At 42.3% G+C, this 23,957-nt stretch overlaps 2 protein-coding genes across 2 annotated transcripts in view; one reads left to right on the top strand and one right to left on the bottom strand.

The window, feature by feature from the left end:
* TBC1D8 (TBC1 domain family, member 8 (with GRAM domain)) overlaps positions 1–18,920 on the top strand; it is a 30,461-nt gene extending 11,541 nt beyond the window's left edge. Inside the window, exons 6-14 of the mRNA XM_008593404.1 lie at positions 1,015–1,300; positions 2,081–2,210; positions 2,367–2,465; positions 3,091–3,159; positions 7,728–7,968; positions 8,499–8,564; positions 15,696–15,785; positions 16,158–16,255; positions 17,846–18,920. Coding sequence (XP_008591626.1) covers positions 1,015–1,300; positions 2,081–2,210; positions 2,367–2,465; positions 3,091–3,159; positions 7,728–7,968; positions 8,499–8,564; positions 15,696–15,785; positions 16,158–16,255; positions 17,846–18,301 — 1,535 coding nt within the window. The 3' untranslated portion in view covers positions 18,302–18,920. The remainder of the gene's footprint in view (positions 1–1,014; positions 1,301–2,080; positions 2,211–2,366; positions 2,466–3,090; positions 3,160–7,727; positions 7,969–8,498; positions 8,565–15,695; positions 15,786–16,157; positions 16,256–17,845) is intronic.
* A 962-nt stretch (positions 18,921–19,882) lies between these two features.
* Positions 19,883–23,957, bottom strand: part of RPL31 (ribosomal protein L31) — a 7,852-nt gene continuing 3,777 nt past the window's right edge. The window contains exons 3-5 of the mRNA XM_008593403.1: positions 22,165–22,290; positions 20,433–20,545; positions 19,883–19,946 (exon numbers count right to left, since the gene is read on the bottom strand). Coding sequence (XP_008591625.1) covers positions 19,915–19,946; positions 20,433–20,545; positions 22,165–22,290 — 271 coding nt within the window. The 3' untranslated portion in view covers positions 19,883–19,914. The remainder of the gene's footprint in view (positions 19,947–20,432; positions 20,546–22,164; positions 22,291–23,957) is intronic.

Here is a 23,957-nt window from a genome sequence, read left to right as displayed (position 1 = left end):
CTGTACGTGGGATCCGAACCCTCGGGCGGGAGCGCCGCCGCGCTTCCCAAGCGGCGCACTATCCAGTGCGCCACCGGGCCGGCCCAGTATTATCTTTCAATTCTATTTTTCCATGAACTTTCTCAAGTACCCTTGTATCTCACTCCAGCAATAAATGAGAGCTGCAATTGCCAACACTTGGTATTGTCTGTCTTTTTAATTTTAGCCATTCTAGTGGATAAGAAGTGGTATATCACAGTGGTTTTAATTTGCATTTATCTGATGATTAATGATGTTGTGCATATTTCTCTGTGCTACTGATCATTTGTTTATCATCCCTTTTGAGTGTTTAAATCTTTAACCTATTTTTGAAAAATTAGTTGTTACCTTCTTAGTAAGTTGCAGGAGTTCTTTACTTTGGATATAAGACCTTTGTCAGGCATATGTATTACAGATGTTTTCTCCAGATTTGAAACTTCATTTTCATTTTATTAATGATGCCTTTTGAAGAACAGCAATCTTTAGTTTTAATGAAGCCCAGTTTACAGTTTTTTCTATGGTTAGTACATTTCGTGTCCAAAGAAATTTTGCCTTTTTCCTGTATTTTCTTCTAGAAGGTTTACAGTATTGTTTTTATATTTAGGTCTATGATCTATTTCAAATATGTTTTTCTGTATGGTGTGATGTAGGGAGGTGAGGGTTGAGATTCTTTTTTTTTCATTCTTCCTTTTTTTCCCATTTGGCTATGTGGTTGATTGAGCACTATTTTTTGAAAAAACTATCCTTTCTTCATTGAATCATCTTGGTCAGAAGGTCAAAAATCAGTTAATTAAGAGTGGGTGCTTTTCTGGACTCAAATTCTGTTTCATTGTTCTGGTTACCTCAGTTTAAACCTCAGGTTAAACTGGAGGTTTCAGACATTTTCTAGGTAGGGGCTGGTGAGCTGCAGTGAAATGCACAAATTTTAATTCTCCAACTAACCTCAGGGAGTGTGAATCCTTCCCCAGCCAGAGCTCCATGGCTTTCTTCTTCCAGGGGCTCAAGTGGACCAGTCTGTCTTTGAGGAGCTCATCAGGGAGCACCTCCCAGAGCTGGCAGAGCACATGAACGACCTCTCAGCCCTGGCGTCCATTTCTCTCTCATGGTTCCTGACTCTGTTCCTCAGCATCATGCCTCTGGAGAGTGCAGTGAATGTTGTAGATTGCTTCTTCTACGATGGAATCAAAGCCATCTTCCAGCTGGGGCTGGCCGTGCTTGAAGCCAATGCCGAAGACCTGTGCAGCAGCAAGGACGATGGCCAGGCCTTGATGGTCCTCAGCAGGTGGGCTCTGGCCACTTGCTTCTGGGCTAATTGTGGCTAAGTAGGCAGCAGCTGGAACTCTTCAAGCCCACAGGGGAGGCAGCAGCAAGTGCCCAGCAGTGCCATCGCTGTGGAAGTTTTTGTTCCACTCTGCCTTTTGCCACACTGGGGCCTCCCCATGTGGCACTGTCACTGGTGTGGGGTGAAGGGTGCCATCTTCCCTCACTCCTCTGCACCAAGTGAGAGAGTCCAGGGAGAGGAGGGCTTTCAGTGCTTTTCTCTGAGAAGATTGAGTGGCCTAAGTCTCGATGCACTCAGAGTGTGGCCTTGGACGGGACTGGGGGAGAACCAGGAAATGCGGGCCTCAGGCAGCCAACTGGAGGTTTCAGACATTTTTGTGGGTAGGGGCTGGTGAGCTGCAGTGAAAGAAAGAAAGTCACTCTTGGATGAGTGCAGGAACCTGGCACTCTGGGAGCTGAGGGCAAGTCAAATGACATTTACAGAGGTAGTTCCCTTTTGGAATATTAGGGAAGCTTAAAATTGCACGAGTGTACAGAATTTTGTACTTAGGTCACTAGAGAGGCTCAGGCCCCTGAAACCTCCCCTTGGAGCCCTGAAGATGAGCTCAGTGTCACAGTGTCCCTCCCTTTCCTTGAAGTGAGCAGAGCAGCTGCAGCCTGCCTCCTCCCAGGTGTCGGTGCTTGGAAGTGCTCTGGCACGTCCGCAGCCTGGTGAAGGTGCTGGGTGTTGTGTGGGGCCTGGGTGAGGATAGCCTGGGCTGTGACTGGGTGGTGTGCTCAGGTTTCTAGATCACATTAAGAATGAGGAGAGTCCGGGGCCCACCGGTGGCAGCCACCATGCCTTTTTCTCCGACGACCAGGAGCCTTACCCTGTGACTGACATTGCCGACCTGATCCGGGACTCCTATGAGGTAACAGGAGCCCCTCCCCCACCACCAACACGGTGTTCCCCTTGGAAGTGGGACTGGGAGGTGGACGTGGCAGGAGCTTCCTGGGCTCCTTCCTGTTTCCTCCCTTTGGACACAGCAGGGGACTCTGTGCGTGAATGGGCCCTTGTTCCCCTGCAGAAATTTGGAGACCAGTCTGTGGAGCAGATTGAGCACCTGCGCTGTAAGCACAGGATCAGGGTCCTCCAAGGCCACGAGGACACCACAAAGCAAAACGTGGTGAGTAGAGGACACCTTGAATGGTGCTTGAGGGTGTCGCGAGCTAACCCAGGAGTGTGTGTCCCTTTTGGTCATGTTACATAAAATGCCAGTTTTGTGTTTTGTTTTTTTTGGCACTGAGTTAAAAACTTGATAGGGGTGACACAGTGTAAAAACAGCGTGGGTTTTAGAGTCAAATTGTGAGCAAATTAACCACTGTGAGCCTCAGTTTCCCCAGTTGTAAAATGGGGACATTAATACATCCTACATAGGATTAAATGAGGTGTGGTATGCAAAATGCCTACCACAGATGGCCTGCGGTAGCTATTAGTTGTGATTCAGAAGGATCTTCCTGCCCAAGCTGTGTCTCTGCCAGCTTTTACCTTCCATTATACCTGTGCTTGGGGCAGTGACATGTGACTCAGGAAGCGGTGGAGGCTAAAACACCTGAGAAAGAAACTGTAACATGATCTCTGCATCAGGAAGGACCAGATGCTGCCCCAGTAGACAAGGAGCCATTACATAAGGGAAGCCGGCAGCATGGTAGCCCTTGTGACCCACACCAGGAGGACGACCCTTCCTGCCTCAGTCCCCCCAGGGATGCAGGCCGAGAACTCACTCCAGTGCTGTTTATTCTTTCCTTAAGCTTCGTGTTGTTATCCCAGAAGTCTCCATTCTTCCTGAAGACCTGGAGGAACTCTATGACCTATTCAAGGTATGGAAATCTGAGAAGACCAGGGAAGTATGGGCCCTGAGCCAGGCCTGAGCCTCCAGTGCCAGCCTGCCCAGGGGAGGGGCCTGCCGTGCGCTGTCCCACCTCCAGCGCTGTCTTATCCTTGCCTGCTTGCTTCCACCCGGAAGCCTCTCACCGTCACCCTGCATCAGCAGCTCTCTCCTTAGCTGGCATGACATCCTCCCTGGAGCCCAGCCCCAGCCTTGCATCTGCGAGGAAGGAGCCAGGGTGCAGCCCATGCGCTGAGGCTGCTGTGCTCTGCTCAGAGGGCGTCGGGCTGTGATCTGTTCTAATTAGTGCCATCCTAGTAAGTGTGGGGTCTATACTAGATGGAGCAGTGGCCCTTCCTGAAGTTGTCACCTGATGCACTTTTTAATTCCTCATGATTCCACAGTATATGTTTACTTGTTTTTATACTTGTTATATGCATGCTAGTTCATACCTAGTAAGTGTGGGGTCTATACTAGATGGAGCAGTGGCCCTTCCTGAAGTTGTCACCTGATACACTTTTTAATTCCTCATGATTCCACAGTATATGTTTACTTGTTTTTATACTTGTTATATGCATGCTAGTTCATATTTTCTCCCTTGATGCTATTATTATTAACACTCTTCCATGTTGCCATGTAGTCTTAATTAATTTTGAATAACTATAGTTTGTCATATCAGTGATACTTAATAGAGTAGAACAGCTTTCTGATATTTGGGTATTTAGGTGGAGTCCCAGGGGTTGCTACTTAAATCATCCTGCAAAGAACATGTCCGGGCACCTTGCTGGAAGTTTGCTCCCTACTCTGGCAGAGAAGGGGGAGGAGGCACAGGTGCAGAAAGCAAGCCTCACGTGGGAGAGAGCACAGCTTCCGGCGCTCTTCCTGGGGGGGTACTCTGTGCCCCCCGCTTCTGAGCTGAGATGCCGAGTAACTGAAATAGCAGTGAACAGCAGCATAGGTGCTTCTGAAGCGCGGCTCTGGAGTTGTTGGAGCCCCTCGTGTGCCTGGAGTGGGCCTTTCCCTGCAGCTGCTGAAATGGGCTGTTGGCTAAGTGGATTTCTGGCACTCCTAATTCCTAATGAGCAGGATGTGTGGTGAGAACTAGCAGGCCTGTCTCCAGTAAACATCGCCTGTTTGCAAGTTTCATAGTTTCCTTTGTTGTGTGAGGACAAAATACGAAGTCAAAGGTTAGTTGGTGCCCCAACCTCACCAGCGTCTCTTTAACTTTCAAGGAGGAAAAATAGGGAACACTGGAAACTTAATAAAAACAGGGAAGCAAGCAGTGTGGGTTTTTTTTAAAAGCTTCTAAAAGACTTTCATTTATTCAGGGCTATCTGTTCTCAATTTGAAAGAATAGGAGACATCACAAACCCAAATTTATGTAATTTAAAGGATGGCTTAAAGTTAACAATAAAAATAAATTTTGTTAGTACCAACCACATTGTTCATCTTTAATAGAGAGTATTTAAAGAAGATAGTCAGAGTTGACTTGCTTGTTTGCAATTTCTGTCTTCCCTGTTAAAGATGAACAGTGTGTTCGGTACTTAATGAAATTTATTATCGTATTTATAGTTAGCCCCACATAAATGAAAGACTTGTAGGGGTAACTATAAACACAAACTAAAAAACTGTAAATACAAGATAATTTTCAGAATGCACTTCCAAGAGAAACTCAGTAAAATGGCATCCTAGTCACGATGTCTGATTCCATTGCGCAACCCGAGGCGCCTTCTTTGCAAGTCCACACCTACCTTTCTCCAGGCCCCACGTACCAGCCCTCTCAGACTGTTCTTTCCCTTCATGGCCTTGACCTCTGAATTTCCATGGTTTTGATAGTCTGGTTTCACGGAGTGTAATATTCTGAAACCTAAGTCCCGTGGGGTGTGATGTCTTCTAGCTGGGCTTTACACTCACCTCTTCTGAACCAGAATTTCATCCTCTCAGGTGCTCTCACCATGTCGGAACACCCTTCCACTGTTCTGTGAGTATGTGATAGGTTCTTCACAGGAGTCCGTTCCTTAGCATCATTCCATCCTTCTCTAAGCCTGGAATATACAGGCATGAATGTTCTCTGTGTTAACAAGCAAACGGGCAGCTCTGACTGACAATTTTATTTTTATTTATTTTTTGGCAGCTGGCTGGGAAGGGGATCCAAACCCTTGGCCTTGGTGTTATAACACCACACTCTAACCAACTGAGCTAACTAGCCAGCCCTGGCCAACTTCTTTAAACACTCTTTCCATTAAAGATGAATGATGTGGTTAGTACTTAACGAAGTTTATTTTTATTGTCAGATTAAAGCTATCTTTTAAACTGCATAAAGTCAGATTTGCAATATCTTTTCTCTCAAATTGAGAACAGATTCATGAAATAACGTTATCTTTCCAAGTCGGATGTGAACAATGTAAACACAGGCTCGGCGTCATAAACTACTCCTGGGAACACCCGGGGCCTCATGCAGGGCCTTATGTTCTTCATAGACACACTCTTACTCTTGACCAGTTGAATTCGTCCGCTGTTGCTGGGTGATCCTGCTGGAGAGAGCATTTGCTCTCTTTAACCTTATTTTGCTTTCTTTCATGTTCTGGGTAAGACTTTTGTTTCAAAATTTAATTGAAAGACACAAAGAAAAGAAAATTATACTGACTCTCACCTATATAAAAAGAAAAATTAAACTTTAGAGCAAGAAATTAAAGGACCTTACCCTGGCTGCCCCTCTGATCCTCCCTTGTACAAGTAATGACTGGTAACAATATGCTGAATATTCTCCTAATATCTCCCCTTTGTATTATATTTATCTGGAGCTGCACGCATGTATACAGTGTACGCACACACACACACCCACCTCTTTTCCCCCACATGAAAGTGAAGTTGTGTTCTGTACAATGGCCTGCAGTTTTTTTTTCAGTTGACGTTCATGGACTTCTTTTCTAGATCAGTTTCTACAGATCTTTTCTCATTCTTTTTTAATGACCGCACAGTTTCCCTGTAGGGCTGAACCATGAGTTACTAACCGTTCACCTGTTGAGGGACGTCTTTGTCGTTTTCAGTTTATTCTACTTTATAAAAAGCACTGTGCTGAGCGTCCTGCGCATTTATCTGGACACCAGTGCTGCTGTTTCCGTAGGATGGGTTCCTCAAGGAGGAACTGCTCAGCCGTGGAGGATATACATACCAAATTTTAGTCAGTACTGCTAAAGTATTTTTGATTTTTCCAATTACAGTTCCACTGATGGCATCTAAGAGGGCTCATTTCCCCACAATTTACACCCACCCAGCATTTAATATTGTGGATCTCTTAAAATTTTGCTAGTCTGGTAGAAAATTGCATTTCATTTAAATTTAAACTTGCTTACTCATTAAGGAGGCGAGTAGCATTTCTTAAGTTTACTGGCTAATCATATACTTGTTTGAGTCACCTGTTCATATCCTTTGTCTTTTTTTATGTTGGTTTGTTTCTTTGTGGGATTCTATGTCAACTAGTTGTGTTAGTCCTGGGCTTATATATCACAACCATTTTCTTTTGTGCAGCATCTTATGGGCCTTTAGTTTGACAGTATGCACAAATATACGTGAAAATTCATTGTGTGTCTTGGGTTTTTAGGAACGGAAATTTATTAGACCTTTGTTTCATACTTAAAAGTTCTTGTGCTACTTTTCACAATGCTGTAATGGCTGTTTAAAGAATGTAGCTGCAGTGAATATGGCAGTAAAATTAGGAGCGTCATTTTGCTTTCCACCTAAGGATGTGAGCTTTACTTACTACAGCATCTGCACTTGCTCCCGTCCTGTCCTATGGAAGGAGGGGACTGACACTGTAAAGGACCCTGCAGTGACTGGGAACCGTTTCAGGTTTTTGTGAGTTGAGATGTTTGAAGAAGGGATTTAGTACGGGTGTAAACAATGCAATCTAGAGCAGCTAACCTGGTCCAGTGTGACAGGGCAAGTTCTGATTATTTGTTTTTCATTATTCCCAAGACTTCAACTTGCCTTTTTTTTCACTTTTACTTTTTAAAATTGTTAATATATTCATGTTGGTTCAAAATTCAGAAACTATAAAAAACACACAGTAAAAAGTCTCACTTCCACCTGTGGTCTCTACCCCCGCTTTCCCCTCGTCACAGGTAGCCAGTGTTACAAGTTCCCGTTATACCCTGTAGGTTCGTCTAGTCCTTTTGATTTACACATAGTAAGTGAAAATATCAGAATAAAAATTGTCTTCTATAATTAAATCTATGTGTGCTGAACTGTACATTTAAAAATGGCTAAAATGGTAAATATATGTTATGTACATTTTACCATAATGAGAAAAAAATGGAAACCTTAATAAAAAAGAAAAAAAAGGATGTCACGTGAGCAAGAGCACAGGGTAACAAAGAAGCACTTCTACGCCTCTGGCTAGAGGGGTGGGACTGTGAGTAATTTAATGTTTTTTTTATTTGTTCGTGAAATAAGGGGCTTCCTCAGTAAGCAGGGCTAGGAGCCAGGCGGGAGGGTGGGCAGGGAGGGCCAGGCGTGCCTCCCTGGCCGCCGCCGCCCACAGCCGCCCCCTCGTTTCAGAGAGAGCACCTGCTAAGCTGCTACTGGGAGCCACCATGCCCGCTGTCCCCGCGCCATGACCCAGGCAGGCCCTACGCCGAGCAGTACCGCATAGACGGCCGGCAGTTCGCGCGCCTGTTCCAGCTGGTCTCGCCGTGGACCTGCGGGGCCCACACCGACATCCTGGCCGAAAGGACCTTCAGGCTCCTGGATGACAACATGGACCAGCTCATCGAGTTCAGAGCCTTTGTGAGCTGCCTAGGTATGACCATGGGTCTTGATCGCAGTGCGTTGGGTTGGGGGGTGAGTGTGACCAGAAGACAAAGTGGATTGTGGAAGTGGGCAGAGCCGCACAGTGAAGTGCGTTTGCACCTGGCCTGGCCTGGTTTCATGACTTTTCGATCTCATTCTGCAGGCTCCTCTCAGGGGCACTTTTATGCTGCCTTGAACATGTGGGGAAGTGGGGCCCAGGCCCTCCACACACAAGGTCACTGTCCTTGTTCTCCTGGCACCCAGGGTGGCAGTGGCTTATCCAGAATCATATTCTTAACCTTTGTCCATAAAATTAAGATCCTTTAAAACATACAAGGCCCCAGACAGCATTCATGAGGTTACCTTTCAGCTCAGATGTCACCAGCTACTGCCCTCACCATTTATACCGCCATGTCTGGGGTGGGGGCAGCAAGTATTGCCCTTGCGGAGGTCTCTCTCCATAGTGAGTTTGTGTCATGACAAGTGTCCTTTAACCGTATGCATGGACTTAATCTCTCTCTTTTTAAAAACGTTTTGCAGATATTATGTATAATGGAGAAATGAATGAGAAAATTAAACTGTTGTACAGGCTTCACATTCCTCCAGGTAAGAAAGTTCAACTAGAAAAATCAGGCTGCGCTCTGCTTCAGCACAAGTTCAGTTTTGTGCACGACACTCAAGTTCTTCTCTTCTCAAATTTCATTTGGATCTGAGGCAACAGATGCTTCTAGTTTGGGGTTTCAGATCACAGATTTTACGCACGGTACCGCGTGGCCTAGGGCAGGGATTCCCAAACTTGAGCATGCCTCAGAATCACCTGGTGGGCTTGTCCGACCAGGTTATGGGCCCAGCCCAGATTTCTGACTTGCTGGGCCTGAGGACCACACTTTGAGAACCACGGCCTGTGGAATGTGTTGGGGAGCCAGACCCTGTTGACCTTAATAGGTGGTTATTTTAGGCTGCTGTTTTCGAAGGACCATTTCCTTTTTTCAGCACGTAAGACCCTGCTTCCTTCAGATTTAAGCCGTGGTAACCAGGAACAGAGGAAGCCGTTTTGAAACCTAATGAGGTCAGACTTGACGTTGACAGGAACAAGAACAAGGAAACCTATTGAGGTGTTCCTTGGTCTTTATAACTAATAGAGATGTGTTAGAAATCTCTCAGGACCCCAGTGCTGTGCTTCTAGATGATTCCTGTGACAGAACTTCCAGTGACGAGGCTGGTGGGTGGGCTTCAAGGGGGCTTCCAGGGCCCTGAGATGCTGGTGGCTTGGAAAAGCGAGGAAAGCATATACGGCAGTTTTTGAAAATGTGCGTGGATATTTTCCGAGGGCTTTGTGGGCACACTTCCTGCAATGGGCCGTTACTGAGTGGGCATAGGATGCCTTGGGCACAGTGTCCCCAGTGAGCTCTGCTGGCCCTGCACAGCCCCTCCTCACCCTTCCCATGCACCTGTTATTACTTTAGTGCAAATTATTTAGCATCAGTGAAGTTCTCTGCCTTTTATGCCAGTTTGTTATTGAGTTTTATTTCTGATTTAATTTGCCCTATTTCTCACAAATGTTTTTTTGTAACATAGAAGACATGCATAATTATTCCTTTATCATCATCATTGTCTTTTCATAATTACCCTGTTCTATATCTGGTATTCCTAAATAGAACATGTTTGATTTAATTCAATTATTTCATCTTGATATTTAAATAAACTTTTTATCTTGGATTTGTCTTAGATTTATAAGGAAGTTGCGTAGATAATACAGGTAGTGTTTCCCTCTGTGTGTTTTAAAATTCATTGTTGGCTTCTGAATTATCATTTGAGATTGATTTTTTTCTTTTTAAAAGATGACCGGTAAGGGGATCTTAACCCTTGACTTGGTGTTGTCAGCACCACACTCTCCTACGTGAGCCATGGGCCCTGAGATTGATTTTTGATTCTTGATCTGACTTTATAATGAATTATTTTGTTTCCAAATTTTAAGTTTATTTCTATAAGACGTTTTAATTATATTAATTTATTTAAAAAGCATTTGTAGGCTTTCATGGTTTCAGAAATTCAGTTTTTCAAAATCTTTTTGAACATATATGATTGTAATATTTATACTTTGTGACTCTGAATTTAAATTCCTAAATTAAATGGAAATTAAGATTTGACATATTGTTTATGTATTTTTAATATTTGAATTTTTGATTCAGTTAAGACAACCTAGAACCTCTAAAAAAATCAGTTTCCTGAGGCCTTGAAGACTCATCTATGTTTAGATACTTTTTCATTTAAATAGATTTAATTTTAACAAATACTTACCTTTTACTTAATTTTAACAAGTACTTCCCAGTATAATGAATAATTTTTAAATTAAAGATAGGACAAACATGCTAGTCAGGAAAATAATTTTTAAATAACTGATTAGGAAGTAGAATGAGGATTATTTCAAATTTGAATTTGTGTCCCCAAAGAATTCTCTTAAGCCTAAAGTCTTATTTGCCTGTGGGAGGCTTGGGTACTAAACAAAGTACATTAGCACCTTGCTGCAAACACCCGCCTTGTGCCTTGCGCCTTGCGCCTTGCGTAGAGGAAGCTTGGTGTTCTGCCAGAGTAATAGAAGAGACAAAGGCCTTTTGTAAGCCTGTTTATAAAGGTATCTGGTGCAACTCGGGAAACACTGAAGAGCCAAAGGCCAAGACCTCACACAGTTCCAGAAAAGCTCACTTTATGGCTCTGCAGTGACTGCAGCACTGTTTAGCACAGGAACTAGAAAAGAAATATTACAGGTGATTTGATACCATGTGTTGGGAAAATAAGACTGGTTTGGTCAGGGCCCTCGCCTTGGGTCCAGTTGGGTGTGGTTCAGCATCCTTTGTAAGCAAATTGTGTGTGTGTGTGTGTGTGTGTGGTTAGTGTGCATTGTGTGCCAATGTATCTTTTTAGTTTTGTTGCTATTGTGTTATCTTGAGAGACAGGGAGGGAGGGAGGGGGAGAGTTTTAGTGAGGCAGGAGTGTGGGCGTCCGCCTCCGGCATCCACCCCATGCAGCCCTACTTTCCAACCGATGGCTCCAAGGACCTTTTGGCCGGTTACCTAGCTCATAGACCTGCGTGTGAGGGGACTGGTGACCCAGCCTGGCGTATGAAGGGTTTGTGACCCAGTCTGTGAATGGGCTTGAGGGGTCTGTGGGCTCCCAACCCAGCCCTAGCTCAGCAGTCGGCCCAGTCAGCAGGATTACTGCAGGTAAAAGAGCTCAACAACTGGTGTGGACGCCTAGATTTATAATTGGTATAACGAGCAGGATTAAGAGCTAGACAATTGGCGATGTCTACAGGATTCCAGACAGTAGCACTGTGTCAGGTGATATGGAGACGAAGAATATTCCATAAGATTATGAAATCAAGTTTTCATTGCAAATTGATAAATCTACAGCTATTGGTTCTTTTGCTCAGTTAATTATACTAATTGGATTTCCAGAACAGAACTTCTTGGAAAAACGTTATTTTTATTGGAAAGAAACATCAAAAACACAGCTGGGAAGTTAGCTCAGTTGGTTAGAGAGTGGTGTAATAACACCAAGGTCAAGAGTTCAGATCCCTGTACCGGCCAGCTGCCAAAAAAAGAAAAAAGAAACATCAAAACAAACTACTGAGAATGGTGTAGTGGAGACGGCCAATGAACACACACAAGTGAGATATTTGGAGGCTTTCTGAAAGTTTGTATACTGAGTGCAGGGCTGCAGGGACACCCGACATCACCAGTTCCTTCTGGAAACTGAGATTCAGGGGAAATGTTTTATTCACAGAATAGCTCTCTAGAAGGTTTGCCTGCTTGTCTGGATCCACATTAAATGATGTTCTTAGAATGAATCTAATACAGTTCGAGCTGATCCAGTCTTTGTGTTCAGCTTTATGTAAAGAAATAGAGAGGTTCCTGAGGTCTTATACATAACCAAGTGCATTTGCTGTCCAGAGAAAGAGTTCTTCCAAGAAGTTGAGCTAAAAAAAAAAATCTTTTGAATAATTCCAATTTGCAGTCTGGTTAAGAATAACCTGAATTTTAAAAAGGAATTAAAATGTTGAAAACCTGAATGAATTTAATTGAAAATTCAAAGAGCACATGAAATTATATTAACATGTACTGACAAAATATGGATTCAAAGCAGAAATTCAACTTAGAAAAGTTACAAATGCTTTGTTAGTGATGTTTGGTCAGTGTTACATACAGATGAGTACAGCAATATGTGGATGAAAGAAGGAAAGCTTTGTTATTTTTAAATACTTGATATGAGAAAGTGTTAATTGAATTCCAAATCTATTCACATTAGCCAAAACAATGTCAACATTACAGTTGTCAGCGAAAGAAAGGGAGGATCTGGTTGATACACAGAATGATCACATGCTTGAAGTACAAGAAAGGACTTCCCATCAAGTGGAGGAAAATGCCATTTGCTTCCACCTTCTTGTCCAGACAGTTTCTTACTGGTGGTGACAGTCTGTTTTGAAGAGGTCATCATTTTAAAGTCTTAATGAGAACTTAAAATATTGAATGGCATATAGCCATTTCAATATTAATATTAGTATGAAAATTAATATTAAAAAGTCTCAAGTATGCCAAGATTTCAGTAACATTTGATCCTTTTTGTTACTTGACACTTCATCACTTGTGATAAAAGAATGTACCTTGGAAGTTCATTAGTTAGAATGGATCTGCTTTCCAAGCCTCTGCACTACAATTGGACATATATGAGATTTTTGCATGGCATGGCCTGCTTTGCCAAGAGTAGCTGCAGATGTAATGATAGGTACTGATATATACAATCATAGATTTCAGACTATTTGCTGGGGGTGAAACCTTAATGGTGTTATGGAATGCGATATTATGTGTTTGAAATTAACATCAACAAGACCAAAGACACAGAGCACGTGACTACTCCTGAGGCCTTAAGAGGAAAGTTTGGCACTAAAATTACACCCACCGTATTGGTTCTTCACCGTTCAATCAGCCTTTCCTTATGGCCATATAATACTGAAGATAAACTCTATAAACTTGTTTTTGAGAATGTGCCAGCATGTCAAAATCTCTATTGGAACCCAAGAGGCACTAAAATTACACCCACCGTATTGGTTCTTCACCGTTCAATCAGCCTTTCCTTATGGCCGTATAATACTGAAGATAAACTCTATAAACTGTTTTTGAGAATGTGCCAGCATGTCAAAATCTCTATTGGAACCCAAGCAACCAAAGGATCCCTGCACTGCTCTAAGGACCAAAGTAGTAATGGGAATGGCCCAAATGGCATACATGGAAAAGGGCCACCAAGTGAAATGAAGCAGATAAGCTAAATGATGAATCCAGCCAGGATTTAGAACTTCCCTCAGAGAGTGAAAGTCGTTCTGAACATTCAATTGGATGAGATGATGATTCCGAAAATCGATGATGGATTTAGGAAATTTGCAGAGGTCGACATCTCACAGGACACAAACAATGATGTTTACATTCCAGTTTAACAATTTAGGCAATCAGTATCAGCTACATCAGAAATGGAACCAGGCTGTTTGATCTGATGGTAGGCAGCTTAGGCTAGATGGAAGATCTGTTCTGGCTTTGGGTTGGGATCCTGAGTTGAAAATGCCACTGAGGAGTCAGGAAAACATGGAAGTGTAGAATATAAACTTCCTAAAAATTTCTTGTGAAATTAGAAGATTGAACTCTTTTCAGTAAAAGAAAAGCAAAAGGCTGAAGATCCCTGGTATTATCCAAAGTGACAAGAAGCCACTAAGAAATTGGATTTATGACTGCTGCCTCCAGTAGATACTGCATCGCAAGTGATTGTTTTGCAGCGGATACTTGAGAAACAATTTGGACAGCATAGTTGATTTTCCTATCAGTGACTTGGCTGTGTCAGAATCCCTAAATGCAAGTCCTTGCTGCCATAATTTGATTGCTGTTTCCATCCACTGTGGAGGGAGGGAAGCCGTATTCTGGGGGTTGGCTGGCCTTTCTGGCTCTTGCTGGTAATTTACCTGCCTCCTTTGTGGACATTCACCCACCCCCTGAATTAATCACTTTCTCTTCCGTGCCCCCATCACATTTGTGCATATCGGTTTTGTCATTAGAGCATTTTGTTAGTGATTCGTGTACACATTTTCCCTTTCTGGTACACCGAGCTCTTTGGCTTCCTGGAAGCTATCACCTAGCAAATCTGTTTCCATCCTGACTGCTCCGAGTAGCATTCAGGGCTTATAACTGTCCCTCCATTCTGTTTCCGAGTGGATTCTCACAGAAGCCACTGCATAGAATTTGTTTTGGGCACAGTTGGAAAAAAGTCACTTAATATCTTTGTTGTAAGAAAAAATGTAAACATCAGAAAAAGAAGAAATGAACAAACAAATCCCCTTAAATTCCTAAAACCCAGAAACCTACCTCCCAAGTAGGAAAGAACGTAGCTTACCAAATCTTTGGCGCCATCGCGTGGAAATTTGCTGAGTCACAACTGAATTTTGCCTTTTATTCTCAGTGAATGACTTAACTCATAAGTTCCAACCTTTTTAAAATATGAGGATCCTTCCTTGTCATCCCCCTGATAATTGTTATTTGGTGACAGCTTCATTGGGCTACAATTCACATACCACGTAAGTCACCCATTTAAAGTGTACAATTCAGTGATTTTTCTTATATTCAAAGTTGTGTGACGATCACCAAAGTATTTTAGACCATTTTCACCACCATAGAAAGAAACCTCTCACCCACCCTTCAGCATCAGTTTTCCCCAACTCTAGGAAACCTGCTGTTTCTATAGATCTGTCTGTTCTGGGTGTTTCATATAAATGGAATTGATATATTTGTATTTGACTTCTTTTACTTAGCACATTTTCAGAATTCATCTGTGCTGTAGCATGTATCAGTGCTTCATTCCTTTTTATGGCCAAATCATATTTCGTTGTAAGCTTATGCCACATCTTATTCATCAGTGGATGGACATTTGGGTAGGTTTTTGGTTCTTGCAAACAATGCTGCTGTGGATATTCATGTGCAAGTTTTCTTGTGAACATATGTTTTCAGTTATCTTGGGTATGTACCTAGGAGTGGGATTTCTGGGCCAAATGGTAACTCTATGTTTAACTTTTTGAGGAACTGCTAGACTGTTTTCAAAAGTGGCTGAACCATTTTATATTCCTACCTGCAGTGTATGAGGGTTCTGATATAATTTTATTTTTAGTGTGCTTCAAGAAAACTCATTATAAGATGCTGCTTTGAATTCAGTAAGGCTTTTTTCAAAATTTTAAAGAAATTACATAAGTATAGCAGTGCTCGTTATAAAGTAACAATATCATGAAAAGTTTAAAATAGTTACCAATTATTCCACAATCCAGAAATCGAGTGCATTTATTTCTAGACTAACTAATATGTGTATGTACATATCTTAGTTTTACAAGATGGGGTTTTACTACATACCTTTTTCCAGGCCAACATCAGCAATGTCCTTCTATGAATTTGCATGTTATTAATTACAACAGCATTCACATCTACCTGGGAAAGGAACACTTGGTGTGTAAGTCATTATATTGACTGTATCCAGACAGTGCTTGGTATGCATTTGGGTTCATGGATCCTGCAAAGATTCTGCAGCCCACAGGTTGGGAGCTGCTGGTTTAGACTTTAGCTCTTTCTTATTTAAAAAGCTAAATTACTCTGCCAGTTTTGGTTAGCCAAAAATTTTGAATTAAAATATCTTTTTTTTTTTTTTTTAAAGCACTCACTGAAAATGACCGAGACAGCCAATCACCATTAAAGAATCCTCTGTTGTCGACGTCAAGACCCCTGGTTTTTGGGAAGTCCAATGGCACGTACCTCTCTTCATTAACTTCCCCCAGGCACAGCACCACAGTGCTTGGGAGGCACTCGGTGGCCCTCACTGCCCTTCTTGTGGCAGCCTTGACTCTTCCCTCCCTCCTGTGATTAACACTGAGCCCAAACCTTCCAAGTGGAAGTGTTGCCAGGTGCCTTCCTGTTGTGGCTGTTTCCTGGGTCCCCCAGCTACCACACCCTATCCGTGGTCAGTTATAAAACACTCTCTGCAGTGGAATCTGTTGCTTTTCAGTTTTATATGGAACTTGCTTAGTGGGATTCCTCATCCGTTCCTATCCCCTCCAACATATTTTCCTTTTTGCTTTCACTGAATTTATTTAAACTATTTGTTTTCCTTTGTCTCAAGGTGATGCAATTGATTATAAGAAACAGCTGAAGCAGATGATTAAAGATTTAGCCAAAGAAAAAGATAAAGCTGAGAAAGAGTTACCAAAAATGAGCCAGGTATGGACTTTCTTCTGTGCAGATAATGAACTATTTCGCCAAATGATTTTGTCAAGTGATTAATTTGATACTTAAGCTTGGGCTACTTTACCTCCGAAGTCCAGGATCTTTTACCTTTGGGGAGCTGAGCACTGTGCGGACTAAATGGGGAATATTTAAATTGTGGTCAGTTCAGATATTCAGGTACTCAAAGCTCTTCAGAACAGGAGGTTGCTACACACTTCATGTCTTTGAAGAGTCTTTATATCAAATTCGTTTATCCAAGTTGTGAAGATTTATTCCTTAGGGTGATAGAAGCATTGGGGAACACATTTTCCCTTAAAAAGTACTCTCTCCATTTTCTTGAAAATCATTGACTATATGATATACACTACTGGTATGAATCTCCAAAACCTCTATTTTCCAGAAAAGTGTTCTGTGCTACACTCAAGTGTGGTAGTTTTTGTTTTGAATTTGAAAAGGGGTCCTCACCATATTTGGGAAATGTAGGCTTAAAGTTAAAATTGCTCCTTTATAACAGGACTATGTCATTTTGGTGCTGTGTACTGTGAGCCTTCAAGAATGGAATTTAGCACGCACTGTTTCTCGGTGTCCTCACCATATTTGGGAAATGTAGGCTTAAAGTTAAAATTGCTCCTTTATAACAGGACTACGTCATTTTGGTGCTGTGTACTGTGAGCCTTCAAGAATGGAATTTAGCACGCACTGTTTCTCAGTTTTTTTTTTACCACAAGACATCTTGTGGGATTAGTATTTCATGGCATATTTGAGAAATGCTGCTTTGTCTACTCTGTTGGAGAGTTGCTTTCAGATTTTCATTCTACTCCTTGGGTATACAACAGTCAGTCCAATCTCGTCCCCAGAGCTGTCAGTATTAATGTTTTGATAAACATAACTTTTTTTTTTGCTATAGATAACGTTTTAGACAAAAATGGGTGTTGATGCCTGCTTTCCTTTACTTCAAAATAATCATGGATATTTTCCCCAAATCATTAAATATTTGTTAAATTAGGAGTTCTCAACCATCTTTCTATTCCTAGAGTAATTGTGTAGCAAATCCCACCTGAAGCATCCCTCATCACGTTACATTGATTCTCAATTTCAGCAGAAGTGTGTGCATAATTTGAGAAAACATCAAGCATCACTGTTCAGTCTTTACATCCTGCATGGTACTCCCAACATAATTTTATTTAATCATAACATTTCAGTTGTCTCCAAAGTTGCTCTTATAAACTCTAACTTAAACATCCTTTTTATAGATAAATCTCTATGCATAGTTCTGGTTTCTTTGAAGACATTTCTGGACGTTGACTTGTTGGGTCAAAGGGTGTGTACCTCCTCTTGGAAGGTCTACACATTTCTTAGTAATAGTTACCGTACAGAAAAATAGCACACTTTTAAAGTGTGTCAAAATTCCCTGGAGTTACCAACAGTGTTTTCAGAGTGGAAGGACAGAGACCTCCTTTTCTTATATTCTTCTCATTCAAAAGTACTATGTGCTTTTTTCAAAAAATAAAGATTTTAAAAAATACATTGTACTTCCATCCTGGTTCTTCTATGTATGGACTTTTTTTTTTTTTTTAATTCCAGAGAGAATTTATCCAGTTCTGTAAAACTTTGTACAGTATGTTCCATGAAGATCCAGAAGAAAACGACTTGTATCAAGCCATCGCCACAGTCACCACCCTGCTGCTGCAGATCGGGGAAGTGGGGCAGCGCAGCAGCAGCTCGGGGAGCTGCTCCCAGGAGTGTGGGGAGGGGCTGCAGGCTTCAGCCCCTTCTCCTGAGCAGGACTCGGTTTTTACAGACACCAGGAAGACTCCCCAGGACTCCCAAGCATTTCCTGAGGAGGCAGAAGGGGACTGGACTGTCTCCCTTGAACATATTTTAGCATCACTTCTGACTGAACAGTCACTAGTAAACTTTTTTGAAAAGCCACTAGACATTAAACCCAAACTTGAAAATGCCAAGATCAATCAGTACAGTCTCAAAACTTCTGAAGTGAGCCACCAATCACAGCCTGAACTCAAGCTGAGTAACCTGTAGCAAGATAGTAGTTTGCTGTGGAGTACACTGGAGTCTGCCATACCAAAGCACACACCGTTTCTTGGGTTGTCAGCCCATAGCCCAGATTTCAGTCGAATTCATTTTGAGTACACTTTACAGGCCGAGTGTCTAGAGAAGCAACTTGACAGAACCATGGCCAGAGGAACTGATGTAACCCTCAAGCATTTCTATTTATTCAAGAGAATTGTCAGTGTCATGGATGTCCATCAGTTCCCTTGACACTGTGACATGCAATTTCACTTTATCAGATTTGTTGAAAATGGGCCTTCTGCTGTGATTCTGGTTTGATTTTGTTCTCAGATGACACACAAGTTGGATGTGCTGCTCTGAGACAAAAGCCCCAAGCACTCATTTTTTTACTTGGAATGGTAATGGGAGAGGGTCGAGAATCAAGTTCAGTTTCAAGATCTAAGCCACTACCTGTGCAATTGTATTTGGCTTTTTTTGCACTAATTTTGTTTCAATGCTGGTAATTGAAACCATTTTAATATATTTGGTTGTATTCACTTTGTATGTCCCTCCAAAAATGTTGTGTACAAACCATGCTTTCCATGTTGGCCTCCCAAGTTTTTTAATAAGAAACTTTTTTTTGTATTGACTTGGTCCTATTCTTTTAGTGTCTTAAAGGTATAGACTTGTGCCAGTGAGTGGATGGACAAGCTGGAGGTGTCTCCTCCTGGCCACCTGCTCTGTGGCTAGAGTGATACCCTGTAGGTAGTCCTCAATCCTACCTTAGCCGAGCACTTACCATCACCAACACGGCTTCCAAAAGGGACCTCTTTATGGCAGTATTTCATATGAGGGTACTTCAAAAAGTTCACAGAAAAATAGAATTAAAATAAACAAATCTTTCCATGAACTTTATGAAATATGCTCATGTCAGTGGTGTAAATGATGGTGAAATACAATCTCTGTAACACCTTGCTTTAAGGTTGAATTTAACATTTTTGTTATTGTAACCTTAAGAAACTACTTCTGAACCTTAGCTTCATGTAATCACAACTAAAAACTCACAGGGCCATTACAAATAAGTGAATTAACATATGGAGTGTACCTACAAATTAAATATAATCTGGTTACCCAATCAAAAATCAATTATTTTAGAAGACAAGTATAGTCAATACAGATGTAGGCAAAAATTAAGATACACTGCTATGTGTATTTTAATCGAAGATGCTTTCGACTGTATCACTTTAGAGTTGTTTCTTAACATGTGAAGTGGCCAATGACATTGAATGGCCACTACATGGCCATTCTGTAAAACTTTGTACAGTAACACTACATGGCCATGTCTACATGCTGGTGTCTGAAAAAATGTTTATCTTAGAATTAACAAAAAACATTAATATCATACCTCTAATTTCCCAACTGCCTAGAACAGTGATTCTAAATAAGCTGCTTAGACTCTGTCCAAATAATCAAACTCCAGGGGACTGGGAGAAGGGAGCCCTGGCTTCATTATTTAGGAAAAGCTCACCAAATGATCCCATAATTGGGAACTGCTTTAGGATATCCAAGCACAGTATGTTGCAACTAGAAATGGAAAACCAAAACACAAAGGTGGTTTTCTAACTTTATTTGACAATCAGCAGTTAGTTCTCATCCACATTGACTGTCTGCAGATCTGTAAAAGAAGGGACAGTCAGCCAGCTTTCCCTACCCACAATCACACTTCATATCTGAACCCTCCAAAAACTTTATAGAAGTGTCTGGGGCAAGTAGTAGCACTGAATTTTCAATGACCTTTTTACAACCCAGCTATGGACCAGTTTTCTATTCTTTTGCGTTTTCCCATGCGAAGACAACATTTTAAAAAAGGTATAATGAGGTGGTGCTTGGTTAGCTCACTTGGGAGACTGTAGTGCTGGTAACACTAAGGTCAAGGGTTTGGATCCCCATACCGGCCAGTGGCTGAAATAAATCCATTAAAAAAAAAAAAAAAAAAGTATGATGAGATGATGATACCCATTACTCATATCCCTACTGGGAGGTTACCAGACATATAGGTGCACAATAATTATCTGCTGGCCAGATAAACTCAGGTTATAAAAGGCTGAGAACTTTTTTCTAAAGTAATTTTAACGGCTTTGTGGGATGGAGTGAAACTTACTTTTGAAGGTGGTAACAGGTACATAAGTAACCAAAGTATAGAGCTTGTTTGGTGAATCTTCATCCTCGTTACGTTTTCTGGACAACCGCACACGGATACGGTATGGGACATTCCTAATAAAAAATATATATGTGTTGTTAAAGCCAATGCCTCCTTTCACGAAAACAGGTACCAGCTGCATTCATGCATCCCATTCTTTCTTCTAATGCTCTGTCCTTTGCTCTAATCTGACCAACCAGCCATTTACCAGTTCCCTGGAAAATAAAGCATCTCCCCCCAGGCTGTGAACATTAAATCTTGTCCTCTCAGGATGCATACCTGGTAAGACACGTTAGGGCAGGCCCCAATGACATTCTAACAATCTTAGCAGAAGTGTGGGTCCAAATGTGCTAGGTCTTTTGCCTCTACCACCAGCATACCTGGTAAGACACGTTAGGGCAGGCCCCAATGACATTCTAACAATCTTAGCAGAAGTGTGGGTCCAAATGTGCTAGGTCTTTTGCCTCTACCAGCAGCAGAGAAACCATGCTACAGGATTTTTCTATATTGTTTACGTTTGGAGAAACATTAAAAAAAAACCCTACAGGCTATGCTGAACACATAAGACTTAAAATTTCTCTACCTTACAGAGAAACCATGCTACAGGATTTTTCTATATTGTTTACGTTTGGAGAAACATTAAAAAAAACCCTACAGGCTATGCTGAACACATAAGACTTAAAATTTCTCTACCTTCTGCATGCAAATCCTCTCATCCTACCTCACTCAACCTCTCAGCAGCACTGTTACTACATTTCCTTCCTACTGGTCATAGGATGTGCCAGCTGTTGGCCTAGGCCCCAATTCCTATACACTCAGACTTCTCTTGGCTCTTGTGACACCATTCCTCCTTTAGCATCTCAAGAAAGGCACTGGAGGTTCCCTTATTGGACATCTCTCCTCTGCCAACACTCCTAAATGCTGGACCCCTGCAGAGCTGAGTCTCAGGTCCTTTTCTTGGTCACCCCATCCAACACTAAGGCTTAAATACCAGCCAGATGCAGACAACCCCACCTCCGTAGTCTCACAGAATCCCTAGTCCACACTACTGCCATTCTTCCAGCTGGTCCCTCCATTTACTCTGGTACGTTACAATAGCCTTCACAGCAAGAACCACCTCCACTTTAAAGCAGTTTTCCAACCTTGGCACTACTGACATTTGGGCTGGATAATTCTTTTTGTGGGAGCCATCCTATGCACTGTAGGACGTTTAGCAGAGTCCCTGATCTGTAGTAACCCCCAATAGTGACAAAAAAACACCCCCCAGGGGAGGGTAGGTAAAACTGCCTCAGGTTAAAAACCACTGCTCTAATGGTGGGCCTCCTGTGATGTCTAAAGATGATCCTACGTGGTCTGGGCCCCCTGCCTCTCCATACTTACCCACTCATCTTCCAGGCATTCATTCCACTCCACCCTCACCTCCCTGCTCCCAGATCCCATCCTGTTTCCTCTCTCTGGGCAATGCCCCTTCCTGCCCCTCACTACCAGCTCCTTCATGTTGGGTCTCAGTTCACTTGCCACATTAAAGGGCTTCACCAAAGATGTAAGCTCACCCTTGAGTCACTGTCACAGTATTTTCTTTACATTTCTGCAAGTATTAACCAAATTATTGAACTTATGTACTGTGCACCGTGAGCTGGATAAGCTGCTGTCATTGTAAAAGTTCACCTTATAACACAGATAACTTTGGCACCTTATTCCTTTAGCCCAGACAGCTTTGTTGAGCCTGGTATCAATGCGCACATCTGGAGTCCCCATCTCCTTCATGGCAAATTTCCGGATCTCTTTGAGTGCCCGAGGAGCACGCTTCTTGAAACCCCTAAGATTCAAACATAAGTGTCTAAATTAATTAAATCAGCACAAAATTAAATGAAATATATAGATGGCATGTCCTGTTTTTACAAAACAAATCTAATCTGAACCTTAACCTAGGGAGGAACAATCCTTTTTTCCCACCAGTAATGCCCAGCAATTGGCATAATACTTGGGACAAGTTGCACAATCTATTTTCACTGATGTGAAAGCAGCAGAGACCTGAAACGTGTGGGGAGATTTCCTCTTAAGAAGTATGATGAGAACAACAGTTAATTCTGTGAAGCTTTTGGTATGTGCCGGTCACTGTCCTAGGAGTATACTCATTCATTCATTTCTTTTTCCTGACTGGTAAGGGGATTGCAACCCTCGACACGGTGTTGTCTGCACCACGCTCAGCCAGTGAGTGCACCAGCCATCCCTACATAGGATCTGAACCCGTGGCTTCGGCACTGCACTCTCCCGAGTGAGCCATGGGGCCTGCCCACACATTTATTAACTTGTGTCTGTTCAAAACTCTGAGTTAGGTACTTGGTAACATCTTTTTTTTGTTGTTCAAGATGAGGGCACACAGACTAATTTATGCTTTCAGTTATATAAGAAATGTAAAAACACAGAACTTTACACAGGCTGAAAAGGTCAAGCACTTGGATAAGTGAAAGCCATTCCAAGTGAGACAAGGACCAAGCAGTCTATAGAGGTGCCCTATCATTCCAAGACTGCACACTGCTCTTTTGCTCTGCCTTCACCAGCCTCCTTGCTTTTTCTAGAGCCCATCAAGTAAGCTCACTTCATTTCCTCAACAAATACTTAACCATTTAGAAATAAAGGGTGCCAACAAATCCAGCAACTGGCAAAACAAAGTCCCCCTGTTCTTCACATAGCTTATGTAACTGACTCATGGAGTACACTGGACTGCATTAGGAGAAAGATAAACTAAGGAAAAGAGAGAGAGTTAAGGAAGGGGACTGCAAGTTTCAAAAAGATGGCCAAGGTGCTATTGGACTCAAGGTATGAAGGCAGTGAGGGCGACCATTCAGTTTTCTGTGAGAAAAGCATTGCAGAATGCGGGGCGGGGGGAGTAAAAATAAAGCAAAACTATTCTGAAACAGGAGCATGCCTGGTATGATAAAGAAAATAAGTGGAACACCATTGGGACCATAGCAAGAACTCTGGCTATGAACCTGCCTAAGATGGGGAGCCAAGGGAAGATCTGAGAACAGACTATGTTTAGGGTAGGGGAGGGAGCCACAGAGCTACTACTGTCACTATGAAAGAATGGCAGCAGTAGACCAGTACAATTGGTTAGACTGGCAGTGTATTCAGAAGGTACAGTTCACAGTATTTGCTAAATTGCCGGTGGAGAAAACAGGAAGGCCAAAAGAGAACAGGTTAGGGCCGGCCCAGTGGCGCACTGCTACAGTGCGCCGCTTGGGAGTGTGGCGGCGCTCCCGCCGAGGGTTCGGATCCCACATACAGACCGGCTGAGCGAGGTGCGGGCGCAACACTGAGGGTTGCGATCCCGTTGCTGGTCACGAAAAAAGACAAAAAGGAAAAAAAAAAAAAAAGAATAGGTTGGGGGTGGAGATGGAAACCAGGAGTTTGGTTTAGACCGTGCTAAGATTGAGATGCCTATTTAGACATTCAAATAGAGACATCGAACAGAAGCTGGAT

The sequence above is a fragment of the Galeopterus variegatus genome, unplaced genomic scaffold (genome assembly GCF_000696425.1).
Source record: "Galeopterus variegatus unplaced genomic scaffold, G_variegatus-3.0.2 Scaffold9101, whole genome shotgun sequence".
Taxonomy (NCBI): Eukaryota; Metazoa; Chordata; class Mammalia; order Dermoptera; family Cynocephalidae; genus Galeopterus; species Galeopterus variegatus.
Note: the sequence above shows the minus strand (reverse complement) of the source record. Positions and strands in the feature narration are given on the sequence as shown.